Here is a 22295-nt window from a genome sequence, read left to right as displayed (position 1 = left end):
CAATTAACAATTTTATGAGAATTAAATATGACTGTTTTTAGCTAATTAATCTTTAATAAAGTTGCCACTGTTGTAAGAACTCTTTCAACCTTTTTCAACTGAAGAAGACCAAAATACCCTAATCTTGCAGAAAAACAAGAAATCTATTATATATTATATTATTTGAAGAGATTTCTTTATCCGTCTCACAATAAAATTCTCTAAAACATACAAGCCTCTTTAAAGTCTTTAAATGGAAAATCTATTTTTAGCTTATAAGACCTTGACTATTACCAAACCAACCTAAAGCCTAAACAAACAGTTTAGATGGTCAATGAAGGTTTAACACATCACAAAACTAAGATATCAGTCAACAAACAAATACAGGTGAGATGGAAGGATTATTTTTAGCCACAGAGACCTTGACCTTTTTCCAATGTAGACCTCAAAACCCGATCAAAGGTAGGTTGAATAAAGGTACCAACACATCAAATATCTAAATATTTTTTCAGTTTGTTTGGTTTGTTTGAGTTTCACATCACACCGACACAGTATATAGGTCATATGGCGACATTCCAGCTTTGCTGATGTAGGAAGGCCTCAGGTGCCCCTTCCAAGCATTATTTTAGGCATGAACAGGCAGTAGAACCACTGATGTAAGCAAGCTGGAAAGCTTCCTCACATGTCTGTATTGGAACCCACAGAGGTCAGGGGCAAGTGATTTGAAGTCAACAACCATAACCACTTGGCCATGGACGTCCAGACATTTTTTCAGTAAATAAATGAAGGTGCTATGACAAACTGTGACTCAAAGAACAAGAGGGCCATGATGGCCCTGAGGTCGCTCACCTGTATATAGCCCCCCCACACCCATAAGATGTTTCATGCTAAACATCTAAGCTCTAGCTCATTGGGCTTTTTAAAAGAAGATTTTTTTAAGTTTTTACTATACACATAGAGTTAAAAACAATGACACCCCTGGGGCGGGGCCAGTTTTGACCCCAGGGCTTTTATTTGAACAAACTTTGTAGACACTTACTAGAAGATGTTTCATGCTTAATATCTAAACTCTAGCTATTTGGGTTTTTTCAAAGAAGATTTTAAGTTTTTGCTATACACATATAAGGAAAATCAATGACCCCCTGGGCGGGTCCAATTTTGACCCCAGCGCTTTTATTTGAACAAACTTTGTAGACACTCACTAGAAGATGTTTCATGCTTAATATCTAAACTCTAGCTATTTGGGTTTTTTCAAAGAAGATTTTTTAAGTTTTTGCTATACACATATAAGAAAAATCAATGACCCCCGGGGCAGGGCCAATTTTGACCCCAGGGCTTTTATTTGAACAAACTTGGAAGACACCTATTAGAACATGTTTGATGCTAAATTTCTTAGCTCTAGCTCTTTGAGTTCTTTAAAAGAAGATTTTTTAAGTTTTAACTATATGCATATAGGGAAAATCAATGACCCCCTGGGGCTGGGCTAATTTTGACCCCAGGGCTTTTATTTGAACAAACTTGGTAGACACCCATAAGAAGATGTTTCATGCTAATTATCTAAGCTCTAGCTCATTGGGCTTTTAAAAGAAGATTTTTTTAAGTTTTTACTATATGCATATAGGGAAAATCAATGACCCCTGGGGCGGGGCCAATTTTGACCCCAGGGCTTTTATTTGAACAAACTTGGTAGACACCGATTAGAAGATGTTTCATGCTAAATATCTTAGCTCTAGCTTTTTGGGTTCTTTAAAAGAAGATTTTTTAAGTTTTTACTATATGCATATAGGGAAAATCAATGACCCCCTGGGGCGGGGCCAATTTTGACCCCAGGGCTTTTATTTGAACAAACTTGGTAGACACTCATTAGAACATGTTTCATGCTAAATATCTTAGCTCTAGCTCTTTGGGTTCTTTAAAAGAAGATTTTTTAAGTTTTTACTATATGCATATAGGGAAAATCAATGACCCCCTGGGGCGGGGCCAATTGTGACCCAAGGGCTTTTATTTGAACAAACTTGGTAGACACTCACTAGAAGATGTTTCATGCCAAATATCTAAGCTCTAGCTCTTAGGGTTTTTTAAAAGAAGATATTTAAAGTTTTTTCTTTCGGTTGCCATGGCAACCAGAGTTCTGCATGGAATTAAATTCTTTGAACAATTTTTAAAGGTGACCACCAAAGGAACATTCCTGTGAAGTTTGGATGAAATTGGCCTAGTGGTTTATGAGGAGATGTCATTTAAAGTAAAAGTTTACGGACGCCGGCCGGACGCCGGACGAAAAGCGACCACAAAAGCTCACCCTGTCACTTTGTGACAGGTGAGCTAAAAAACAACTAAATTACTAGTCAAAGATCTAGTTTACCTCATCTTCGTCTCCATTCTCTATGATTTTCTCTTTTTTCAATTTCTTCAGCTTTGCTTCAAAAAAAAAAGGTTCAACATAATTAATTTGTATAATCAAGCCATCAAATAAGGTAAATATCATTATAAATATATTGGTGCTTTCTTATCAACTTGATATAGATGATTTTATACTGTAAAATGTATTAAGAATCACTTTATGCTTGATATCATAGTAAAATAAAGTAAGTGCCTTTACAGAATTTACTAACAGAGGGGGCCTTGTGGTAAATGTGTCTGCCTCTCAACTCAGGGCTCAGGAGTTCAATCTCTTAAACCTTGACTGATTAAAGACATACTTCAAACAAGCTTCAGACAAGCTTAAGCTTTCTTCACAAACAAGCTAAAATGAATAAAAGCATGTTTAAACTAAAACACAAATCATTATTCATAGAGTTAAAAGATTTAGATCTATCAATTCATCTACATGTTAAAATTACCTTTGATTTTTCTTTCCATCTTCTTCTGATCTTTAGAGATTTTCTTTTTTGGACCGAGAATGGCTTTTTGTTGTTCTGGGAAGTGGTCATAGTTAGACAGTAAGCCTGTTGAATAGTACTGATATTGGTGCAGCTGTAAAACAAACATTTCTTTAAATGTAAAATCAATATAATTGTATATTCTAAATTCATTATCATTTGCAGAATTCAGTTCCAAATTTCACAATTAAAGTTATTTACTTACCATTTAACATTACTATCTGAGAAAGACCTTTGTTTACAATCGATGCATCGTTTCAGAACTTGGGTTAAGTTTTATTAACTTTCAAATTGCCACCCTGAATATTTTTCGCACAAAAAGTCTGCAATTTTCAACACCTTAATCCTAATTGTTCTTATCTATACTCAGTATGTCATAAGTTTAACTAAGAAAACAATTTTACAAGTTCCTTACATCATGGAAATTTGCTCACTCAAGTAGTGTGTTTTTGAATCATGCAGTATCATTGAGGCTTGAGCGACTTGATCTGTTAATGCATGTTTTCTTCTTTGTTAATGTATACCTGGGTGCAAGCTTTTATGCAAGAATAGAGGCCAGTTGAAACTGTCAAGCTTTAAATGAGAGAGAACATAGAAGCTAGCATTATTTCAGGCATCCTTTCCATACTTAATTATCTCCCCTTCACCAATTCGTATTTTTATTCTGTTTAGCATTAACATTATAGTGATAGCATACCTCTGGATCTTGATAAAACTGCATCTGATGTTTACGTTGGTATTTATGCAGTTTAAGCATGTTTTGTAACTCCGCCTCCGTAACAGTCCCTTCATCTTCCTCGTCTGATGAACTATCGCTCAGTAAAATTGCCTGAAATCAATTAACTACCCACTTAAATACTCATTTAATAGACATAGTCAGTAGTAAGCATATTAAGTTTTGATGATACTCATGTATTGCAAAATACTGGAAATAATAATATTTTCATAATAGCTTTTACCATCAAAACTCCTAGATTTTACTGTTAAATTTACAATTTACCATATAAACTCTTGAATAGGCTAGCCATGTCACATTATCAGAGTTTTTAGTGCAACTTTCTACAAGGTATGCAATGTATTGTCATTCTTGTGTCAACAAAAATATGTAAGAAAGATATAATACTTTACCATTTCTGTTTCTCACTTAGCAAATGTAAAGTTGTTTGTTTCAGCTTTCTCTCTGAAGTAGTATAAAGGAGCAATCAAAAAGTAAGTGATAGTACAGTATAATCATGCAGATTATCATAAGATATTTCAAAAAGCTGCATGTACATTCATTTATATATGTCTGAACAGCGAATGATGGATTTGCCTCTTTGAAATTCTGATTATTTAACTAAACTATAATGTAAGTTGTTATAAATCTAGTATAAATTTATCAATTTCCTCTGCTGAAATGTTGAGTATAAAGGAGACATCTACTTTATATTGATAATTGTACAGAATAATTTAGCAAACATATGATGTCATAAAGATATAGTCAAGAGCTGCTGCTACATTCATGTTATTATTATGTCTGAACCAGCAGAATTTTTGTAATGGATTTGCCCTGCTTTGAATTTGATTTATTAACTAAACTATATGTCTTCAGTAACTGTATTATAAAAAAAATCAGTAACTAAATGTATATCTAATTTCTTGCATGTTTTTAATATGTTTGATGTAAAATGATGATCTACTTTCATAAAAATTATAATTGTTAAAATAGCACTTTATTACATACTGACAGTCATCCAACTTAGGCTAGCCAGTGAAAATTAAATCGGGCCAGTGAAAATTTTAAGAAAATTTAGTTACATATATAGTGGAATAAATTCAAAACTGGAATTCAGCTAGTAAATTCAAAATCTTAAATTTATTGACTGCATACATCTGGATTTCTCTAAACAAAACTACTTTTCCTCACCTGCTTTGGTTATTGTTATACCATTCAATAACTTATTTCCCTCTGCATCTTTCTTCACACATGGTTTCAAGATCTCCTTTTCGATGCTAAAATCTTCTTCAGTCGGTTTAATCAAATCCTCCACATAAGATAAGAATGGTTCGAGTTTCAAGGCATGTTCAACCTTCTGTATGTGTGGTGGGTTGGCTAGCTGTTGCCCATAATCATGGTCAAAGTGGAAGTCCATTGCCAGCAGCTACTGTTTTAGCTACCACATTTTTCTAGAAATATATTATATATAATATATATACATGTATATATACGAAAAAGTTCAAAATTTTGACAGAATGTACAAAGAAAGAATACTTCAATTGGCTTAGTTCAAATAAATCTAAATTTGTAATTCTCAAATTTCTCAAAAAATGAAATTTTCAAAAATTTCAATAATATCATGCACAAACTTTAGAAAGAATTGACAAACAACTTAAGCATACAGTTAATAAAAAACAATTTGTCTATAAAACATATTGAGGGCTTGGTGCCATATGTCTATATCTCATATGACATAAAGAAAGAGTTAAAATATTTTCAAATCAAGATGGCAATATAGTTTAAAAAACTCATCATGATTAACTTTTCCCATCAGAAAAGCAGTGCCAAATATGTTGACATCAATTAACTAAAACAAAATAATCATGACAAGGAATTTTAATTCAATTTTTATGGTCATTATTTATGCCATTATTAAAAGTTAAACTTCCAAAAGTAGGGATGCAGCCCATCACATTTGGCAGGGGATGTTTCCTGGCTTCTGGGTGATAGTGAAATCCTTGCAGATCAAACCTTAGTTAAAATGTAAACTGAACCATTCTCCTAAAGAGTTTGTTTGAAATACAATACAATTTATGCAGTGGCTGAACTGTGCTCTAGTGAATTCACAGTGTGACCCGGAAGTTAACCATAACTAGAAATGTGTCATCATGCCACGGATGCCCCCGCATGCAGCCAAAATTTCAGATGTTATAATATTTAGTTCCAAATTTGTTTGCACAAATTATTTTTTTCATTTTAAGTTCAAAGCCCTTAAAACTTTTCATAGTTAACACAAACCATTTCCATACAATGTTCAAGGCACTGAAATTATTCAGTCTTAACCTTTTGAAAATAGCATATTTCATATTTGTAGCCAAAATAATGGCTACATACATTTCCACAAAATTATGAGTGCTGAAACTGAAAGTTTAAAATTTTTCCGACATTCAAGAAAGATAAGTTTGTCCAAAATCATTGAACAACGACCAAATTCAAACTTAAACTGCTTATTCCTAAGATGTATCTATATTTTTTTCAAAGTGAAAGGGACATAACTCTGCCAAAAAAATCATCGAACCATGACCAAATTCCAACTTGACCTACACATTTCTTTGACATATCCATATGTCAAATTTGAGTTGAATATGTAACACTGTTGGGTAGATAATGAACAGAAACTGTAAATTTCATATTATTTTCAAAGTGAAAGGGGCTTTACTCTGCCAAAAATCATTGAACCATGACCAAATTCGAACTTGGCCTGGGCATTCCAAAAACATATCCATATGTCAAATTTGAGTTACCGGTGGGGAGATAATAAACAGAAACTGAAAATTTCATATTATTTTCAAAGTGAAAGGTGCATAACTCTGCCAAAAATCATTGAACCATGACCAAATTTGAACTTGACCTTTATTTTATCATGACATATCCATATGTCAAATTTGAGTTGAATGTGTTGTACCGTTGGGGAGATAATGAACGGAAACTGAAAATTTCATATTATTTTAAAGTAAAAGGGGCATAACTCTGCCAAAAATCATCGAACCATGACCAAATTCGAACTTGACCTGTATTTTATCATGACATATCCATATGTCAAATTTGAGTTGAATGTGTGCAACCGTTACTAAGATAATGAACGGAAACTGATGATGACGGAATGACAGAATGACAGAACAGGGTAACACTATATGCCCCGGCCATTACATGGCGGGGGCATAAAAAAGCACCACCATAAGAATAAATTATTCATTGGACCAGGGCAATTGCAACAACTTTCATAGAACTTCATGTAAGGAACATCACAGGCAAGTTTCATCATATTTGGCAGTTGGTTTTAGAAGAGGTCTTTTGATAATTATGAAAGACAGCAATCAATCAGTATTTTTACCCAGGTGAGCTAAAATTATTCTTCAAATCAAACATTTTGGGATATGTTAAGACATATCAGCAATAGTGTTCTGTATAAACACATGTTATAATCATTACCTTCATATACCTGTGTTTAAACCATAGTCAAGGATTCTTTAAAAGTGTCTTACAGTAACACAATATGTCAATTCTGTTCAGAACAATTAACCACATATGACAATTAAAGAAGTAAGTACATGTGCAACCATATATATGATACAAAACTTAAGATACTTGGATAATTATCATCTTCATATTTAACAAGATATGTTTGTAAAACATGTATGCCCCCTATCTGCAGCCAATTTGTCATGTGATCAGGTTATTATGCATGACTTCTGACCCAGTGAACAAGCAATTAATAAGGGTTATCTAGTATCTACTGGTCATGACTAGTCACAAGGTAATAATTATTGTGACCCCATAGGTTGTGTGCAGCAATTAAAGTTATTAAAAATCTTACCAAATAATATATACATAAATTTTATGAATCACATAGGCCTCATTAATGACAGCCAAGATGTTATATTACATAAGACCTTCAAATGTGTATACCAAAAGCACATAAAAATATCAACCAAGGCAACTTGAGTTGTTGAGTTATTGGTCAGAAACGGTCATTAAGTACAAGGTCACTATGACATTGACCCCTTGACCCCAAAATCAATAGGGGTCATCTACTGGTCATGACCAATCATCATACCAAGTTTGAAGTTCCTAGGTCTAAGGGTTCTTTAGTTATTGATCGGAAACCGTTTTTACCTTCAAGGTCAATGTGACCTTGACCTTTGACCCCTTGACCCCAAAATCAATAGGGGTCATCTGCTGGTCATGACCAATCACCATATCAAGTTTGAAGATCCTAGGCCTAAGCGTTCTTTAGTTATTGATCGGAAACCGTTTTAACAGACAAGGTCAATGTGACCTTGACCTTTGACCCCTTGACCCAAAAATCAATAGGGGTCATCTACTGGTCATGACCAATCACCATACCAAATTTGAAGTTCCTAGGCCTAAGGGTTCTTTAGTTATCACTCGGAAACCATTTGCTCTACGGACCGACGGACGGGACGGACCGACAAGTGCAAAGCAATATACCCCCTCTTCTTCGAAGTGGGGGCATAATAAGATAATGAGTTAAAAACTTCATCACATAAATTCAAAATGACCTTTTATGGTGCAAAAACTTGATGTATTAGAAAATTATCAGTTTTCCTTTACTAATACCATTTATATCTTAACTTTTACAAAAATTAAATTATTTATTCTGAAAATCTATAAGTTTAAAACAGTTGTAGTGGCACCTGCTATATCAAAAAGATATTTTCAGCATGAAACTTGTATAATACAGTATTTACATATATTTTTGTGTAGAATTATTTGAAACATATTTAACCATTTTTTAAATATTTGTTTAATTTAATTCTAATAAAAAACAACATACTTATTTCTTGGTATAATTACATGCCATTTAGCTGAATTACCCAGAGCTAACCTCTGGAATGTACAGAAAGCATGAAAAACTGTCAGGGCTCGAATTTAACTTTTTTGGCCACTAGCAATTTTTTGCTAGTGGACAAATTTTTAACTAGCAAAAACTGAATTCAAGTAGCACTTTTTACCACAATGATTTTTTAATTCCAAAATTGTTTAAAATTGTAATTTATTTGGACGAGTTCGAACTGCCCAGGGTACGAATCAGCGACGTAACTTTCTACTCAAAAACTTGATTTAGGGGACAGGGATTCTTATCAAATGTCAATCTACATGTAAAAAAATAATGCAATATTGTCGCCATACCGACGGTGTCTGGTCTGGATTATGCGCACAACTATCGGCGCAAAATATTTTGGCAACATTTCCATCGTCATCGAGTTAGTACGTAAGACTGACATGCAGTTCTTTCTCCCAATTTTTAACTGAAGGTCCGATTCTCATTCTTTTGATAGACTGTGAATCATCTTCTGTACTCAGAGTATTGTTATCGGAAGACACATTTGCTTCAGTAAGTGGGAAGAAGTTCGTTATTTTTCGTTTAGACATTTTATTCCGATCACGCTTGATTTACACGGACAAAATGACATTTGGACTGGTTTAAATTTGTGTACTTTTTTAAGCGAGGTTAAGGTATAGAAAATGTAAACCAGACAGCAAGTGCGCGCATAGTTTATAACTCGGCTACCTGCGAATATTACGCCCCATTTATATTTCGGATTTTCCTGACGAGCGTATTCCGTTTTTTCTTCAACTCGCAAAAAATTGCGAGTAGTCATAAATCTAACTCGCAAAATCATTTTTCAACTAGCATTTTGCGAGTTTGCGAGTGTTAAATTCGAGCCCTGACTGTGTTTAGCTAAGTTTTTGAATTACAGAATATGATATCTTGCCTACATGACACTTCATTATGGCTCTATCTCATTGATGATTATTGAAAAAATAATATATATAAATTAATATATTGCTTATCAAATCATACAATCCTTTCATTAATCTTAATACCAAGAGTCAACGCCAATTCCCGTAAAAATTGAAACGTATTAATTTACTGAATGTAGATTCTATTAAATTAATTGTAAAGGAATGTAAAGCGAAAGTAGAAATAACTGTAAAAAGGGCATGTTATTCAATATTGGAGGCATACTTCATAATGTGTGAAAGTAAATGGGAGCAAATGTTTTGCCAAGGGCATTTGAAGTGCATTAAATCTGCTGCTTGTTACGTTTAAAGAAGTTGGCAACCTACCGAATGCATTATTTATTTTACGAAATTAGGACAAACTCGATAAATGCAACAAAACTCAAGCTACACACTTAAAATGTTTGTATTACCTCCAACATATGTTTTGATGAAAGAAAACGACGAATTTTAGATCTATATGCAATATCGTGATTGCTTACAAAATGGCGGATAAAGTAATGCGGTCGCTGGATATGGCAGTTGCTCGCGGAAAACATAACCCCAGTCATGACTTTCCTCTTACTATGCTGGGGGTCCCCCGCCATTATACACATTGTATCTCGCATGCAAAGTGATTTGCAATTTAGCGCCTACTAGGTCTTTCAGCATATTTTAATTAATTTTATGATTATTAATTTGGTCTTTATATAACAAGAATTCTAAAGAAAAAGCAAAAATTTAACAAAAAAGCAAAATTAATTCGTGCAGAATTCTTTATTAGAGGTTAAAATTTGCAAGATTTTTCTATTTATAGATATGGAAATTTGTAAATGACGTCACGATTATGTTTTTATTTTTACTGAACATCAATTAAACCGAAAAAAATAAGGAAAAATACATCGATACTCTTTAATAATAAGAATTTTTTTTATTGAAAAATAAAATTAAAGCTTTAAAATTATTATTTTTGCAAAGGTGTCTGTAGCCCCCGCACATCTTGCAAACGATTGTTTGATGAAAATTGCGCATAAGCAAGCGTTTATTGAACAGCCGCTCTGGAAACGAGCCAATCATCGGCTTGCATTTTGGACGGATACTCCAGCGTGGTGCGAACGTAAGGCCAAGTCGAGAAATTTTTGCTTAAGGTATGTACGATCAAATATTGCGGTTTGTTAATAGTTTTTACTTTCTTCTTTAACTGAATTATAAGGTGAATTTATTTACTCAATTTTATTGTCGGATAATTTAACATTACATGCGTTATGACCGCTGTTAGTGGTTATGCATTGCAACTGGACAAAAACTTAAAAAGTTGGCCTACAAGTTCTAACGAGTAGCGTACTTCTCTTTACATTTAAATTTATATAATTATATATATGTAATGTCCTGATAGTCTCAGTTGAGAACGTGCCAATTTGATTTTTAAAAGACGGCGTAAATTTTATTAAATAGTGAAGTTGAAGCCAGGATTTAATTAGATTAATTTCGAGTGTAGGACAAAAGCCCTCCCGTCCAAAAATGACCAGGCGAACAAAAGCCTTCCCGTGAAATTGACAGGGCAGACAAAAACCCTCCCGTATATATAACTGGGCGGACAAAAGCCTTCCCGTGAAAACCACGGCGGACAAAAGCCCTCCCGCAGCAAATAAAATACTGGTCAGGGACCATCAACCGGACACTTCTCAAGGAGGGTATCAAAATTAACTAAATTGTCTACACTACAGTACCATGTGTCCGGACAGATATGTACATGACATGACTTAATTCAGATGAAAGCTTGTGTGTTTATTTTTAGCTCATCTGAGCATATGCTCAGGGTGAGCTATTAGGATCACTCTTCGTCCGTTGTCCGTTCACACTTTTAAAACGACATCTCCTCTGAAACCATAAGGCAGATCATAATGAAACTTCACAGGGATGTTCCTTGTGTGAAGCCTTAACAAAGTTGTTCAAAGAATTCCATTCCATGCAGAACTCTGGTTGCCATGGTAGTCCAAATATTGAGACGTAACCGCGGATTTGAAGCTATTTTTTACATGGGTCAAATCCGCTTTAACGTCTAAAGATATCTATTTAAAAATCCGTAGCAAAATGAAAAACAATAAACATGCACAATCGTTCAAACTTCCGATGTAAAACGTTACAAATAATCGTAATCCTACCACAAATGTGTATTTTCCTTATCAAAATCAACTTATTCAAATTTTAAACAATTTAAAACAAATCCCATGTTAAAATTGTGTAAACAGCCTCCATATTGTGTGTACTACGCAATGCGGTGATTACTGGAACCATAGTTTTTAGACGAAATTTTTATTGCGCGCACCTGTCAGCGTCTTAAATCACAACAGAAAATTTTTTCGTTCAGACTAAGTTAGTACTATTGTTTTTTGAGTGACGTCACAGCATGACTGGGAATTTCCAATATGGGGTCACCGCAAACTGTCTTTCATGTGTCTTCTTAAATATATGGATAAATAAACTACTTATCGTGAGTAATTATTGCATTTTTTTACAGTTTTTGGGAAAATATGCTTCCGTCTTTTATGCAATCAATTGCTTTTTGTGATAAAAAACATTTAAGTTGTGATTTACCGGTAAATTCAAATCGACTCGAGAAGCATGTCGATTTGTGCTATGGGAAATTAGCCAGTTATGGAAAGACTTCGCATTTTCCGATAAACGTAAAAATGTAAAAAAAAGAAAATGCGATGTCTTTCAATGAAGGACTAGTTGCCATGGCAACCTAAAGGAAAAACTTTAAATATTTTCTTTTAAAAAATCCTAAGAGCTAGAGCTTAGATATTTGGTATGAAACATCTTCTAGTGAGTGTCTACCAAGTTTGTTCAAATAAAAGCCCTGGGGTCAAAATTGGCCCCGCCCCAGGGGGTCATTGATTTTCCCTATATGCATATATAGTAAAAACTTAAAAAATCTTCTTTTAAAGAACTAAGAGCTAGAGCTAAGATATAGATATTTAGCATGAAACATGTTCTAATGAATGTCTACCAAGTTTGTTCAAATAAAAGCCCTGGGGTTTAAACTGGCTCCGCTCCGGGGCCCTATAGTTTATTTTTAACATGATATATGATATTTCAGCAACAAATGATGAAGTTTTGGATATTCTATTGTTTACTCTGCAAATGATTATAGCTGGTATATGAGGTTAGGTATTGCTTTCTTGACCCCAAAATCTCAACGTCAACATTCTTTTAATAGAAATTAGAATATTACAATTTAAGGAGGTTGAAATAAATTTATTTACTTAATTTTAGAAGAAACCTGCATTTACTGTTTATATAAAAGTGACTGACAACCACTGGACAAAGAAGTTAATAAATTAAGCATTTTCAGGGCCGTCCGGGTTTGGTGGTTGTCCGGTTTTGGTGGTCCCTAACCAGTATGTACATTGAATAGTTTGTATTTTCGTTTCAATGCACTCAACATATTAAAATTGTAAATAAATCATGAAGATGTTTGTTTTCCATTGGCATAAGCGCGTTTGTATGAGCTTGAGCACATTCCTGACAGGCATCTGAATATTAAGTGCTAAAATCTGTAAATGCATATTTATTCACGTTAAATGTGAAGTTTAGATTAATAGAGGAATAAATGATGAAAAGAAGTTTAAATTAACTAAAATTAAAAGTCCCAGACATTCATTATATGCCTTGTAATGTGCCAATTTTTTTTTAAAGTGACTTTTGTTTTAAACGACATTCGTGTAAAAAGTTACCTCGTTAAACATTTCAGAAAGGTATATTCTGAATGAAAGATGGTTCTAGCTCATAAAAATAGTTAGATCAATTGAAATCAACAACAAATATATATGTTCCAATTTCAATATATTGAGTGCATTGGAAAAAAAACAAGGTAAGTAACATACAGATATATTTTTGTTATGGGAGGGCTTTTGCCCCCCTGTCTTTTTGGCCCGGAGGGTTTTTGCCCTTTTTAAAAAAAATTTTTCTGCCTGCTTTTTTTGCCTATTCGCTTTAAAAAAACATTTGAATAAAAAGTAAAAATATAGGCAATTTTAGAAGTTAAATTTTTTAAAAATTTTTACCACAAGCAAAATTGGATAAAAAATCATTCGGGACACCTTATTTTTAAAAAAATATTTTTTTTTTTCCCAAAAAGGGAACCAGATTTTATCTTGGACGTTTACCCTACCATGTCAGAGAGAAGGATGTTGAAAGATTTTTCAAAGGATATGGAAAACTGAGAGACATTATGTTGAAGAATGGATATGGATTTGTGGTAATTTTGTATTTTGACTACTGCATTTTGAGCAAACAGTAATCCTGATGATCATTTGTCATTGAATAGAACTGTTAACTAGAAGGGTTAGCTGCTGAGTCGAGCTGGGGAATGGTATTCAGATTTAATTGATAAAATATGTTTTGGATAATCATAATTATTAATTGAAATTGGGCAAAAGATTTACCATACAAAGGATGAGTGTCACCAATAGTCCAATTCCTGTGTATTGCTTTATTATATGGGGACAATTGTTCCGTTGTAAGCGGTCAAGAATACGATTTAGTTATATTAACTTGATAAGATGGAACAAAAATGTTATAGTACTTGTACGAGATTATTGAAGTTTTCTATTTTATATGGACATAAATAATATCCTTGAATCTCTGTGACATTCGCCTGATTTGAGGGATCTTATACCATGCATGCAATTAATTTGCTCTTATTTTTGAAATCTACCTGTCTTTTTGTTTATTTAGGAGTTTGATGACTACAGAGATGCTGATGATGCAGTATATGAATTGAATGGAAAAGATATGTGTGGAGAGAGGTAAATATCACTTGTATTCTACAGTAATTTAAGTTTTGAATTGTGTCCCCTGCAAAGAAAAGGTTAAGATGAGAGGTGTTAAGTTTACAGATGATATATAAATGTACTTTAAGTGTGAAATAAGTAATTTCAATTTTATTTTATTTTACTTATTTAGGTAAGATACAGTCCTACTGACCCCACATTGATAATTGAAAATCTCTTATTTTGCTCTACTTTTTTATCCAATTTTACATTCAGGGGTCATGTTTCAGCCTTTTCTTAAATAAATGAGTTATGATGGGTTCTTTTAATGAATTTGATTTATATTTATAGGGTTAGTGTTGAGCATGCAAGAGGAACTCCAAGAGGGTCAGACAGATATTATGATAGTAGTTTTGACAGATTTCCTCCTCGTCGTGGAGGTGGGGGAGGTGGTCCCAGGAGAAGTAGTGCCAGGGACAAGTAAGTAATTTTTAAAAATTACCTGATAAATCAAATGCTGCAAAAATTTTGCCCCTTACACCTGTGGATAATAATAAGCCTGCTTGAAACATTACTTTTAAGTGGTGGAAGCAAACTAGTTAATTTATTGTTTTTGGTTGTTAAAGGTGTTTAAAGTGAAGCATAATGTTTCAATATATTTGCCTCATTACTTTTTCTTTTTCTTTCACTTAAATCCATAAAATCTGTGTTTGTAATTGCTTTGAAAGTTAATGGAAGATAGTGTAGCTATGGTCACCAACTTCAAACAACTTTTCACACTTGACCAACCATGGATTTCTAATGTTAAAAGCAATCTAGCTTAGTACCTTACGAAATATCATTGATTCTACTTTGTAACCAGCTTGTGCTTGAAATAATGCCCATAGAGGCTCCAGAGATCTATCAGAAAAGCCCTTGATAAGTGTTGATGTGAAAAAGAATATCAAATCTATTGTCAGTTCTTTTGTACATTAGATGCTATAGGTGTAATAAACTGATCTGTATGTGTAATAATAAACTGTTAAAAGAGTGTAAATAAGAAAGTTAACATTGGAATTTCAGGTATGGTCCACCAACTCGTACTGATAACAGATTGATTGTTGAAAATTTGTCATCTAGGGTTAGCTGGCAGGTAGGTCTTTCTTATAACTGCGTATTTATTGAAGTAAACTATTAATAGTATCTTTATAACAATAAGCAAGCGGCTGTCTCTCTTGGGGGATTATTGCAGTTTTCAGTATAGGGGAAATGTGTTAAGTTTGAAGTTTGGGGAGGACATAAAATTACTTCAAATAATATAAGTTTGGAGAGAACATAAATTACTTAAAATAATATACAGTCTGTTTAAAACTTAATCAGTGGGACATAGAAAGAATTAAAGAATGAACGATTGTGAAATTAAATTTTCGGAAAGGGTTCTTGTTTTTTAATACCAAAAATTTCTTATGAGCAATGTAGAGCCACAAAGGATCTTTTTTCGTAGGTATTTATGCTAGTTGATAAAACAAAAAATTATAACTTGAATAGTTAATGAACAGTTTAAGATGTACTTTTGTTTTAATGTTGAGTCTTGCTCTCTTATCGTATAAGGACACAATGATCAATCGGAGCAAGCCAGAATCAATGTCAGTCAGCCAATAGAGGCAATAAAATAGACGTGCCACATCACTCAGTAGGCTCAAGGCTCAAACCTATCAATCCTCAAGGCACAAGGGGCTAGCCTAGCAGTTCACACCACCCACATCTTTCCATGCCAACATTCCCGCAGGGTTCATTGTCAGAAGACCAGATGCTTCCTCAAGAAGAAAATATTTATACCCTGTCATAGAGTGTGATTTGATTTTTCAAGTCTAGCTCTATAGGGTTTTTTGATTAAAAAAAATTTGATCTTATTTTCAATTGAAAAGTTGAAACTTTGGCATTTGGCATCAATTTTAAGAACACATGTTCTTGGACTGACGTATGACATGTTTGCATTTCGGTGCAAGGACTGACGATTGACATATCCTTGCTTTGGTGAACCATGGTTTTTCTGGCTGGTCTAAGGTGTCAGAGAGGCGAGGCATTTTCTGGCTGATACATTTAGGCATTTGGACCAATAAGCATCTATTTACACTATTGCCAGGTGTACATCCCCACAACCCAGTGTTTCAGAACATGTGAACATTTGATGTTGAGGTAAATTCATTGTGAACTGGGGCATATTTCAGATGATGACTTAAGATAAATTGATAAGAAAGAAGGTTTGAAAAATCTTACGTATCAGTTTAGTAATGGTAGTGTGAGGAAAAAGCTTTTCAAGTTGTCATTAATGGTTTATAAAATGAGGTAAAACTTCAGTTGATATTAAGATTTTTCAAGCCTTTGACATAGTTTTTGCTTCACCAATATACCTAAGACTGAAAAAAACTTACAGCCAATGATCATTCATGTTAATTAGCTCTGTTTGTTTCGAAATTCTTAATCAGATCTTAATGTTTAAGACTTTACAAATTTTTATGTTTAAGTTAAATGATTGTAGTTTTCTCTCATGTTTATGATAGGAAAATACAACTTTTGTATACATTGTAAATACTGTATTTTTCAAAGTTTGAAAATATGGCTGTTATATATGTATTTGGCTGTTATTTGGTGGATCAATTTCTAATAGATTTGTAGTTAATGTATAAGAGTAGATTGAAAAAAAATGCGCATGCTTTGTTAGGGAATGGATATCATTGTGGGTACAAGTTTACATCATGTTAATTCATTGTCATCCTTCAACCCATTTTCTATTATCAGTCACTGTATGCTTATTTGACAGTTGTTGTACACTTTGCTCTTCTCTATTCAGGATCTTAAAGACTATATGAGGCAGGCAGGTGAGGTGACATATGCTGATGCTCACAGGGACAGAAAAAATGAAGGGTAAGTGACAATAGAGTTAATATTTGATCTTCTGTAGGGAAACTGGAAATGACTTGCTTAAGGTGTCATGATGTCCATCTTTCGGGTCAGACATGTGAATGTTGACAAAACTCACTGAACACCATGATTGCAACATTCTACCATTCAAATTGTTCATGTTGTATTTGTTTCCGTGCCATTAAAGGCCGAAAAGTCCCTCTTTTGTTAGGAAAAAGGAACTATGAGACATCTTCCATAGGGAATCTTGGAATGATGAATTGCTCAAAGGTGTCATGATGTCCATCTTTCGGGTCAGACATGTGAATGTTGACAAAACTCTCTGAACACCTTGTTTGCAAGAGCAAAATATGCTTATGTATAAAACTGAAATTTAATCTGAGAAATAATTTATAAAGATGATTAATTTCAAGAAAATTCTGAGAAAAACCATGAACTTTTTGTTATTTAACAGTATAAAGACTAGTTTCCTTTGTATTATTAAGACACAATTTTAATATGCATCTATTCTATACTAAAAGGTAGTAAGATCCTCTTAGATATTATCATTTAGTAATAACACACCTTTCAACATAAATTAAAGTATTATTTTACCCATGCAAATGTATTTTTCAATGGATGGAAATTTAGTTCCTCACAAAATGTGAAAAAATGGTTTATAAGAGATACAGTTCTTGTTGTAATGATGTCCATCTTTCGGGTCAGAATTCTTATGTTGACAAACCTCACTGAACAACAAGAATTGATACTGTTCATGTCATGACAGTTTAAAATACAATAAATTATATTTTATATTTTGTGCTCTTTATAATTAGAATTTTTGCATGAAAAATGACCACTAGGACTGTAATTATGGTGTCGTAGGATTTAGACCGACTAAAATTTTAAGAACTCCACACAGGACCTATTTGCAAGATTAAGCAACATTTGAAGTATAATTGTAGGAGTATCTTGATATTGAACTTGTATTTGACTCAAGTGGATTTTAAGAAGATTGTAGTGGTTGTAGCACAGAGTGTGATTCATTCTAGTAAAAACCATAAAAATAAAACTTGGTACTGTAAGTAGTAGAAAAGCAGGTTGATATTAAGATTTTAACATTGATTTTAATTGACTGTTTTAATGTAGTGGTGTAATGATGTCCATCTTTCGGGTCAGAATTTTCATGTTGACAAATCTCACTGAACACCATTGCCTATTACTACTTGATTTAATTACTAATCAAGCTTGACATTATTAGAAGACTCGCATGTTAAATACGATACTTGTTCTGTATTTCAGAGTTGTTGAGTTCCAGTCTTACAGTGACATGAAGAGGGCTATTGATAAACTGGATGGCACAGAGATTAATGGAAGAAAAATCAAACTGATAGAAGATAAACCCAAAAAACGCAGGAGGTTTGTTTTGATTATTTTATCATACAAGATTGTCTGTGAAATTTTGATATTACTGAAATTGGTGATGATGTTCATGTTCAAGACGGGTCTGATCATGATGACTAATGAACTCCTGAACTAATTTCAAATTTCTTTATTAGTATCGGATGGGGATACCAAACCCTGCATCTAGTTTGACACTTGTCATTTTCAAATAAGTAAAGTAAATTATGTAATAATTTTCAGCTTCAGTTAAACAATTTTAAGTTTGAATATCGGAGCTGTTTTGTTACAACATTTTTGCATTGCTTCTGCAAGCAGGGCTTTTCGAAAATAGCTGGAAACAGCCATCATTTTAAAGAAGTTTTATAGTAAATAAAAGAACATTCAAACTACATCAAAAATTCTTACACTGTCAAAAATAATGTAGAACTGGCAATGTTGATGTGTAAACTTACAATTTCTTATTATTTTCAAATTTTTTGTAATGATCTTGCTACATGCATTGTGATTGTTTAGATGTTGGCTATGATGTTCACGTTCAAGACGGGTCTGATAATGATGTTACCTGAACCTCTGAGCTAACTTTTTATAAAAATCTAAACTGTAAACATAAGTTTATTTTAAATAATCTTCAGAACTCCAAATATTTAAATCAGTATGTCCATATATATTTTCAGGTCAACAAGGTCACGTTCTGACAGCAGAAGTCGCAGCAGGTCACGATCCAGACGCAGGAGAACTAGGTCCAGGTCTCGCTCTAAATCTAGGTCAAGGTCAAAGTCCAGATCTCACAGCAAAAGCAGAAGTAAGAGTAGATCAAAGAGCAGGTCAAAAAGCAAATCTAAATCTCGTTCAAGATCTAGGTCAAGGTCTAAGAGTGCAGACAGGGAACCAGCGAAATCTAGGTCAAGGTCTAGATCAAGATCTCGGTCAAAATCTCCAGGACAAGAAGATGATAAGAACGATGAATAACTTATTATCAAACTTACAGTGCATACATCGTGTATCATAGTCATAATAAAAAGTTTTTGTTGTACGAGATACTGATTTATGGTATGAATTAATTATATTCTGTTCGTTTTAAACCTGCAAAACAAAAATTAATACAATGATTATCAAACACAGTATGGGGAGGGGGGGTCATAAAAACTGATAGATCCAAACATTATCAGGTAATGATGTGTATATAATACTGTATCAGGTACTTTTATCTAGCTGTTAAAATTGATATTGGAGGGCTTTTCTGTTTTTGACAAAGGTATTGAAGGACTTGCTGCAAGATTGAAAGTAATTTTTCTCTTTGACAGAGAAATGAAGCTATGTGCTTGGTGAATTTGACACATTATAAAGTTGCACGATATGAAATAGAAGTTGTGATAAAAAGGTGTATTTTTGTATCAAAAGCTAGTCTTCTGATGTGTGTGTATATTTGTGAATATGATTTTAATATTGATAAATTGTAGTTCTTTTGTACTGGTCTAAGTTGTTCTATCTTATAAAATATTTAGCATTTATTTTCAGTAATAAATTAAGTAGAAAAAGAGGATATTTCTTGATGACTTGAAAACATGTTGACATTAGTCATAATTAAAATATAATAAGAATTTGTCTTCATGTATATGTATGCATTCATTTCAGTCATTTGTATATAATATTCAATTTCACTATTGTATATATTGTAAATATCACATGGAGAAAATATTGTGAATTTCAAACAGCAAAATAAATAATAAAAATCTATATTTTTTGTTCTTTTGTGAACCATTATATAATCACAATGGTTGAAAGGCAAGTTTTAATTTACCTGGGTGAAAGTTTTCTGGATTATTCCTGAAGTTCAGGATTTTCAGTCTCCTGAAAGCCTATTTCCTATTATATGTAAAACTATAGAAAAACTGCTAAATTCAGGATTTTTAAAATTTCCAACTTTCACACTGTGTTCGAAATTAGCAGTAATCCGATAGCCCCCGACTACTAAATTTCTCCTCGGGCTACCACCTTTTCACAGTAACAAGCCCGACCAGGCTACTGTATTTTCAGAGGCAATATAAACAGTTTTGAACAAATGAATCGTGCTAGTGAAATGTCCAATCTGATAGTCCGATCAGCCTAGTCGATTCAACTGCACATGATTACTCATTGCCTGATAAAAGCTTGTCGGGTACACACTTATTTCGAGACAATGGATAGCTATATTATATATAGATACATGCCTATGTTTAAAAAAAAAACACTAGGATATAATGGATTTTCTTTGCACAAGTTTATTATTTCCCAACCTTGAAGGGGACAGGACAGGAAAAGTAAAACTCCCTCAAATAAGGAGTTTTACTACTGTACATTGCATGTCGAGGGTCATTGATGTACACAATGTTTACTGATTGGCATTGTTTTCTACATGGAGGTGAATGCAAGTCCAGATGAACCTCTGGGGTGGGGCTAGTTTTAATCCCCAGGGACAAGTTGTGCAGCTTGAAAAAGTCTTTAGTGACCCTTGGGAAGGTGCCATCTTTGATCCCAGGGACGTATGTAAGATCCACTTGATGATTATCACTTCTGTACAAGTTAATATAGGTGATGCCAAATATCTTTGGTCTAATGATGATTATCACTTCTGTACAAGTTAATATAGGTGATGCCAAATATCTTTGGTCTAAAAGATTAAAAATGTATTTTCCTAGCTAAAAAATTTACTGCAGAGGTTGTTCTGTGTTAAAACAACAAATTTGATTTATAATACATAACAGAACATAAAAAAAATATCAGTAAAGTTGTGCAGGCGTCACTTGATTTTCTGGACCACGTCTGCTAGGATTTACACAGTACCAGCATTGTTAAATCTGTAAAATTTATACTGTATTTGGAAGGCAAACTTTCAAAATAAATTTTAGAACCGTTCTCCAAAATACTGAGTCTACATGAACAGTAATAATTAACCAATAATAAAGTCGATACCTAATTTAATTAAATGTTGTTTAGAGAATTTTTACTTTGAGTAAATTTAAAGAAGTTTTCTTCCAACGTTGGTACTATGCATAATTTGCATAGTAGTACAATAACTGTGGATTACAAGAATATCCCAAATACAGTGCCAGCCATTAATATTTGTACACCAATTGAAAAATACTTTAATAATTTTGGTTGCTCCAGAGAATTCATCCATTTCAGAAATATTTTTTGTGTCATTTAAACATTAATGATTGTTACTTTAATTTTAAAAAAAAGAAGAAATTTAATGAAAATAATACAAATAACATCAATTTTTACATCTTTCAAAGATAATTGAAATTACAATGTAGTTAAAAATAATGCACGAGAAATGATTTTCTTGCGCATGTTCATGTTTTGCCTCTGACCTTGTGTAACACTAATAATTTATTCCAAGAGCCACAAATGTACATTTTAAGACCATGCAGACTGCTTTGGTGTGCTTTAACTACTTTCCTTTATTGGCGTACCATATGTTTCTGAAGTGCCCATCGCATTTACTGCCACTGTTTCTGAATCATGTGATAGAGTGCAACACTATAACTAGTCAACAAAAGCAAGTTTTAAAAGCATTTTTAAAGAGATTGTCCAGTTTAAGTCCCAGAAGGTGGCATGGAGACTAGTCAGATTATGTGGTATCAACAGTCAAGCGCCAACAGTCAAGTTCCATGATGGCAATTTGATGTGTTGATGTAGTAATGTACAGAACATTAAGTGTACAGCAAGAAATATGTGGCAGACGGCATGGAATGGTTTGCATTGACAATTTTAGGATTGGACTACAACAAGAAATGGTACCAGGGTAATGGTAAATTGTGTCGCAAGATTAATATAGACTCACAGTGGAAGGAAGTGTGTGCAATGGTGTTTAGGATGACACTT

At 33.2% G+C, this 22295-nt stretch overlaps 2 protein-coding genes and 1 non-coding gene across 3 annotated transcripts in view; 2 read left to right on the top strand and 1 right to left on the bottom strand.

Moving 5' to 3' along the window:
* Window positions 1-10126, bottom strand: part of LOC132730776 (chromatin-remodeling ATPase INO80-like) — a gene marked incomplete at its 3' end in the record, with an annotated part of 28929 nt that extends 18803 nt beyond the window's left edge. Inside the window, 5 exon segments of the mRNA XM_060716780.1 lie at window positions 2342-2397; window positions 2820-2952; window positions 3556-3695; window positions 4765-5024; window positions 9798-10126. Coding sequence (XP_060572763.1) covers window positions 2342-2397; window positions 2820-2952; window positions 3556-3695; window positions 4765-4990 — 555 coding nt within the window.
* A 3372-nt stretch (window positions 10127-13498) lies between these two features.
* On the top strand, window positions 13499-20165 carry LOC132730777 (serine/arginine-rich splicing factor 6-like). Its single transcript, XM_060716781.1, has 7 exons — window positions 13499-13627; window positions 14107-14177; window positions 14493-14621; window positions 15204-15273; window positions 16975-17048; window positions 18327-18443; window positions 19103-20165. The coding sequence occupies exons 1-7, from the start codon at window positions 13601-13603 to the stop codon at window positions 19395-19397; spliced, it is 783 nt and encodes a 260-aa protein (XP_060572764.1). The 5' UTR covers window positions 13499-13600; the 3' UTR covers window positions 19398-20165.
* Window positions 18174-18236, top strand: LOC132730783 (small nucleolar RNA SNORD2). Its single transcript, XR_009625797.1, has one exon. It is a non-coding gene; the product is annotated as a small nucleolar RNA SNORD2 (small nucleolar RNA).
* Window positions 20166-22295: the final 2130 nt, after the last annotated feature.

Source organism: Ruditapes philippinarum, unplaced genomic scaffold (genome assembly GCF_026571515.1).
Source record: "Ruditapes philippinarum isolate M1 unplaced genomic scaffold, ASM2657151v2 ctg1196_1_1_1_1, whole genome shotgun sequence".
NCBI lineage: Eukaryota > Metazoa > Mollusca > Bivalvia > Venerida > Veneridae > Ruditapes > Ruditapes philippinarum.
Note: the sequence above shows the minus strand (reverse complement) of the source record. Positions and strands in the feature narration are given on the sequence as shown.